Source organism: Apium graveolens, chromosome 4 (genome assembly GCF_009905375.1).
Source record: "Apium graveolens cultivar Ventura chromosome 4, ASM990537v1, whole genome shotgun sequence".
Classification (NCBI taxonomy): Eukaryota; Viridiplantae; Streptophyta; class Magnoliopsida; order Apiales; family Apiaceae; genus Apium; species Apium graveolens.
Genome location: NC_133650.1, coordinates 79,786,423 through 79,792,536, shown reverse-complemented (window position 1 = coordinate 79,792,536; position 6,114 = coordinate 79,786,423). Strand labels below are relative to the sequence as shown.

The 6,114-nt window shown below is 38.3% G+C and overlaps 1 protein-coding gene across 1 annotated transcript; it reads left to right on the top strand.

Annotated features, from left to right (window-relative positions):
• Window positions 1-1,604: 1,604 nt before the first annotated feature.
• On the top strand, window positions 1,605-3,656 carry LOC141718666 (uncharacterized). Its single transcript, XM_074521044.1, has 5 exons — window positions 1,605-2,061; window positions 2,247-2,331; window positions 2,448-2,643; window positions 2,730-2,852; window positions 3,126-3,656. Exons 1-5 carry the CDS (start codon window positions 1,605-1,607, stop codon window positions 3,654-3,656), a joined length of 1,392 nt encoding a protein of 463 aa, XP_074377145.1.
• Window positions 3,657-6,114: the final 2,458 nt, after the last annotated feature.

Genomic DNA, 6,114 nt, shown 5'->3' with positions numbered 1-6,114 from the left:
TCTGCTCTTTATCATTTCATTCTGCTTCATCATTTTAAAATCTGTTTGTAACTGATTCATCATATTTGTTCTTTTAATCTTCATCCGTTCGCTATCTTATATTGTAGATGCATCCTAGACGTGATCCTTTTCATATTGACCCCGCTGAGCTTACTGCGATGATAGGGCAAGCAGTGGCTCATGCTGTACAGTAGGCTTTGGTAAAGCAAGAAAATCAGAATGACGAGGGAAATCAGAATGGACAAGGAAATCAGAATGACGAGGGAAATCAAAATGGACATGGAAATCAGAATGACAATGGGAATCAGAACGGCCCTGACCATCAGTTGGAGCCGTTTGTATGGTTGGAGAGGTTTGTGAAGTAGAAAACAGACTCTTTCAGTTCAGCACCGACTCCTATTGATGCTGAAAATTGGATTGTTCATCTTAAGAAGATTTTTGATGCATTGGGTTGTGATGAGATTCAGAAGGTCAGGTTAGCTGTGTATAATTTGAAGGGGGATGCTCAGAGGTGGTGGAGAGGAGTGAAAGCTACTAGAGGGGAGAGGTATGTAGAGGCTTTGGAATGGCAGGGATTCAAGGTGGTGTTCAATTAGCAATACTTCTCTAATGCTGATATGGAGGCTTATTTGAGGGAGTTTCATTCTATTACGCAACATCATGATGAGAGCATTACTGAGTATATGGCGAGGTTTATAAGGTTGGATAAGTTTGCTGGGATAGTTGCAGGGACTGCCGCACAACAGGCTGATAAATTTAAATGGGGGTTGAAGTCTTATATGAGGGGTACCATAATTTCTTTTAAATTTGATAATGTGTCAGAGGTGGCTGATACAGCAAAGGGTGTTGAGAAGGAGCACATAGATTTTAGGACTTCCAGGTCTAACAGTGGTAGTAAGAGGACTAGGGACGATTAGGGTTTTGCACAAGGTAGACAATGGTATGGAGGTCAGAGTGGTCAGCAAGGACAATGGCACAGACAAAATCAAAATATGGGTGGTCAGTCATTCCATGGCCGGAATCAGTATGCTGGTCATAATCAGAATCATCATTTTCAGCGACAGAAGCAGCCTAGGCAGTGGCATAATCGTTAATAGGGGCATAGCCGTTACTCAGTGTATGGGGGAAACCCTAATATGATTCTAATGACTCCTTGTGCTATATGTGGTGGACGTCATCCAGGTAGAGCTTATTATAGACAGACTGGGGCTTGTTTCTTGTGTGGTGGCATGTCCCATAGGGCAAAGGATTATACAGTGTCATGCAACACTGGTGGAGGAGGAGCTGGCGGTGGTAGTGGCAGTTAGTAGAATCCTACAGCCAGAGTATTTGCATTGACGGCAAATATGGCAGCAACTAATTCAGGTACCATTTCAGGAACACTTCTTGTTGGTTTCCATGATGCTTATGTGTTATTTGATACTGGTTCGACCCATTATGTTGTGTCTTTATTGTTTGTTCGTCATCTTGGCGGTGCACCTTCATTATTATATCCTCATATGTCTATTTCTACCCTGATGGGGAATTCTGTTATTATATCTGATGTATATCGAGAGTGTCTGATAGCCGTTGGAGATAGAAATTGTTAGGTTAACTTGCTTCCGATGGAGATGCATAACTTTGACATTATTTTGGGTATGGATTGGTTGAGTGAGCATCGTGCCATAATAGATTGTCAAGGAAAAAGGGTGATCTCTGGGGATGCAGATAAACCAGAATTTGTATACCAAGGGTCTCAATCGAAGGGGGAGGTTAAAATAATTTCTGCACTAAAGGCGAGTAAATTGTTATCTAAGGGTTGTGATGACTACCTTGCTTTTGTGAAGGATACATCGAAGGATGAACCTCGCATCGAGGATTATCCAGTTGTGAGAGAGTATGAAGATGTGTTCCCCGATGAGCTACCAGATTTGCCACCACATAGAGAGGTGGAGTTTACTATTGAACTTGTTCCAGGTGCTGAGCCTATTTCCAAGGCACCTTATCAAATGGCACCACTTGAGTTGCAAGAATTGAAGGAGCAGTTGCAAGAGTTGTTGGATAGAGGATTTATCAGGACAAGTATGTCTCCGTGGGGCACTCCTATGCTATTTGTGAAGAAGAAAGATGGTTCCATGAGGTTGTGCATTGACTACAGGGAGTTGAATAAGGTGACTGTCAAAAACAGGTATCCTTTGCCACGCATTGATGACTTGTTTGACCAGTTACAAGGGGTAAGTACTTTTTGAAGATAGATTTGAGATCAGGTTACCATCAGTTACGAGTTAGGGAGAAAAATATTCTGAAGATTGCATTTCACACTCGTTATGGTCATTATGAGTTTCTCGTGATGTCCTTTGGGTTGACGAGTGCACCAGCAGTATTTATGGATTTATGAATCGGGTCTTTCATGATTATCTGGATAAATTCGTGGTGGTCTTCATCGATGATATCTTGATATACTCTAGGAGCAGAGAAAAGCATGAGGAGAATTTACGTACTGTACTTAAAATTTTAAGGGATAAGAAGTTGTTTGCAAAATTTTCAAAGTGTGAATTCTGGTTGGAGGAAGTGGCATTCTTGGGGAATATTGTATCTGATAGGGGCATTGAGTTGGATCCTGCGAAATTCGAGGCTATTACTAATTGGCCCAGACCTAGCAATGTAACAGGGGTGAGGAGTTTCTTGGGTTTGGCAGGTATAGGCGCTTTATGAAAGGTTTCTCTTCAATAGTTTTGCCATTGACTCAGCTAATAAGGAAGGGAATTAAGTTCGAGTGGAATGATGATCGTGAGAAGAGCTTTCAAGAGTTGAAGAAGAGGTTGATGTCCGCTCCAATACTTGTGTTGCCATCAGGGAGTGGAGGTTTTCAGGTTTATAGTGATGCTTCTAAGAGAGGATTGGGGTGTGTTCTTATGCAGCATGGGAAAGTGATTTCTTACGCCTCTAGGAAACTTAAACCTTATGAGGTGAACTATCCTATCCATGACTTAGAGTTAACAGCAGTGGTCTTTGCTTTGAATATTTGGAGGCATTATTTATATGGTGATAATTGTGATATCTTTACAGATCACAAGAGTCTTAAATACGTTTTTACTCAAAAGGAACTTAATATGAGGCAACACATGTGGCTTGAACTTCTTAAGGATTATGATGATAATATTCGGTACCATCCAGGAAAGGCCAATATAGTGGCAGACGCTCTTAGCAGGAAGAACTTGGGGAATGTTGCATCTCTAATTACTCAGCCGTACCTTATTTCAGATTTGGAGCGATTGGGTATTGAGTTATATGTTAGAGGGTCAGGAGGTAATATTGCAAGTTTGAAAGTGGAGCCAAATATTATTTCAAGGGTTAAGGAAGCTCAGAAGAATGATACAGGTTTGGTGGCTATTAGATCTGAGGTGGCAGGTGGCAAGCAAAGACATTTTCGTGTTGATGATGAGGGCGTGATATGGTTGGGTAGTAAATTGTGTGTTCCTGCAGACTCGACAATTCGTGAGGAAATTTTGAAGGAGGCTCATAGTTATTCATTCTTTATTCATCTAGGTTCCACCAAGATGTATGGAGATTTAAAGAAGCACTTTTTGGTGAAGTGGAATGAAGGGAGATATAACAGAATTTGTGGGGAAATGTCTTGCATGTCAACAAGTGAAGATAGACCATCAGAGGCCTAGTGGACTGTTGCAGTAGTTAGATATTCCATTTTGGAAGTGGGAAAACATTGCTATGGATTTCGTGACTCATTTGCCGAGAACCTTCAGGAAGAATTATGTAATATGGGTGGTGGTTGATAGACTTACTAAGTCCGCTCACTTCTTACCTATTAGAGAGACTACCCCTGTTCATGAGTTGGCAGAAATTTTTCAGCGTGATATTGTTAGACTTCATGGTGTGCCTGTGTCGATAGTTTCTGACAGGGATACGAGATTTACATCGCATTTTTGGAAGGGGTTCCAGCAAGCTTGGGGTACACGTCTTAATTTTAGTACAACTTATCATTCGCAAACCGATGGACAGTCAGAAAGAAAGATCCAGACGTTGGAGGATATGTTGAGAGCTTGTGCGTTGGAGTGGACAAGTGATTGGGATAAATATTTGTATCTGGTTGAGTTTGCGTATAATAATAGTTGGCACACGAGTATTGGTATGCCACCATTTGAGGCTTTGTATGGTAGGAGGTGTAAGGCACCATCTTGTTGGGATGAGGTTGGTGAGGGAGTTATTGAGGGGTCAGAGTTGGTTAGAATCACTAATGAGAAGGTGGAGAAAGTTAAAGAAATTTTGAAGGAAGCTCGATCTCGTCAAAAGAGTTATGCGGATCAATATCAAATGTTTGGTGGATTTGAGCCAGGTGATCATGTGTTCTTGAAGGTGTCGCCTTGTAAGGGTGTGAAGCGTTTTGGTATGAAGGGGAAGCTTAGTCCAATGTATGTTGGACCTTTTGATGTTATAAAGAAAGTGGGGGAAGTGTCTTATAGAGTTGCGTTACTGCCACAACTATCTCATGTACATAATGTGTTTCATGTGTCGGTTTTGAGGGGCTACAAATATCACCCACCACACGTAGTTCATTATCCATTGCATAAGATTAGAGAGGATCTTTCGTATGAGGAGGAATCTAAGGCCATCTTAGCTCGAGAGGAGCGAGTTTTGAGGAAGAACGCCATTTAATTTGTGAAAGTTTTGGGGAAAAATCATTCTGAAAGAGAAGCTAATTGGGAATTAGAAGAATATATTCGTGAGAAATATCCGCATTTATTCGATTCAGGTAGGAATATTTAGTTTTGTTTGATTCCGGGGACAGAATCCTTTTTAAGGGGGTATATATGTAATATCGGTGATTTTAAATAATAGTAATAATAATGATGATGATGATAATAATAATAATAATAATAATGATGATGATGATGATAATAATAATAATAATAATTATTATTATTATAATTAGTAATGAATTTGATTTAAATTAGAATAAGAATTAGAAAAGAATTTATTTTGAGTTAGTAATTAGAATAGGAAAAAGGAGTGATACACGGTCTATATATAATAATAGGCATGCCTCTTAAACAAAAATCCCATGTTATTATTATAACCCTAATAATTAAGAGACTGCTGCGGCGAGAAAAAGAAGAGGAGAGCGAGGAGAGGAGATGAGAAACAAAGGCTCTTCCCGGTATAATAGTTTTGTGTCTATGATATCGGGTAGTTATTCATGAATTGTTATTATAATTAATAATTGGGTACATATAGTTTCTCCCCTGATTGCTATGATGTAGGATTGTAATCTAGTTGATTTGTGTTATTTGAAGCTATCTTAAAGTAGACTGCATATGCATCACTGTTACACTTATATAATATTTTATTGATATTGGGGGTCTTGTGAGTAACATATGGAATCGTGTAAATATTTAAAGGTTATTATTATACATGAGCATGACACCTTGTGACTTGTGTACACTCCCTAATTCATATAGTTTGTAAATGGTCTGTTGCTCTTGTTTTGTTTAACCGGTGTTATGTAATCGTAATTTTTATTATATATTTGTTTAATAATAAATAATATTATTTTTGTTTAGTTTTGTTAGTATGTATGCATGGCTTAAGTATGGTTTTATAGTGTTAATGGATTTGTTTAAGTAGACATGTTTATTAATTAATTGATAGTATATTTAAGTTACATGTGTCTCTTGAGTTGTTAAAACAATGTAAGATTTATGTACAATTATATCCAAGTGAGTATGTACATGTTAGTCAAACTAAAGTCTTTTCCTTTATAATTAAATGATTTTTTTTCTTGCTTTTGGTTTTATTGTGACTGGTAAGTTGGTATTGGAAGGTCACTTTTATGTCATTACAATGTACATGACATGTCATGTATATTCTTTGTATTAATTGAGGTCCTCGCATGTAATACTATTATTAGTATGCATATGTACTTAGTTTTTTTAATTAACCAATTATTGATTTGGCGGTGAAACATGTTAACATATCTGACTTGGTTAAGCTATATGTCTACATTCTTTATTTAATTAATTTAGATAGTACAGTGCATATATTTCCAGATTGGTACTAGACTTGTACGTAAAGTATGGTAATAGCATGACTCTGGTTTGTGGTGTCTCCGTCAGTAAT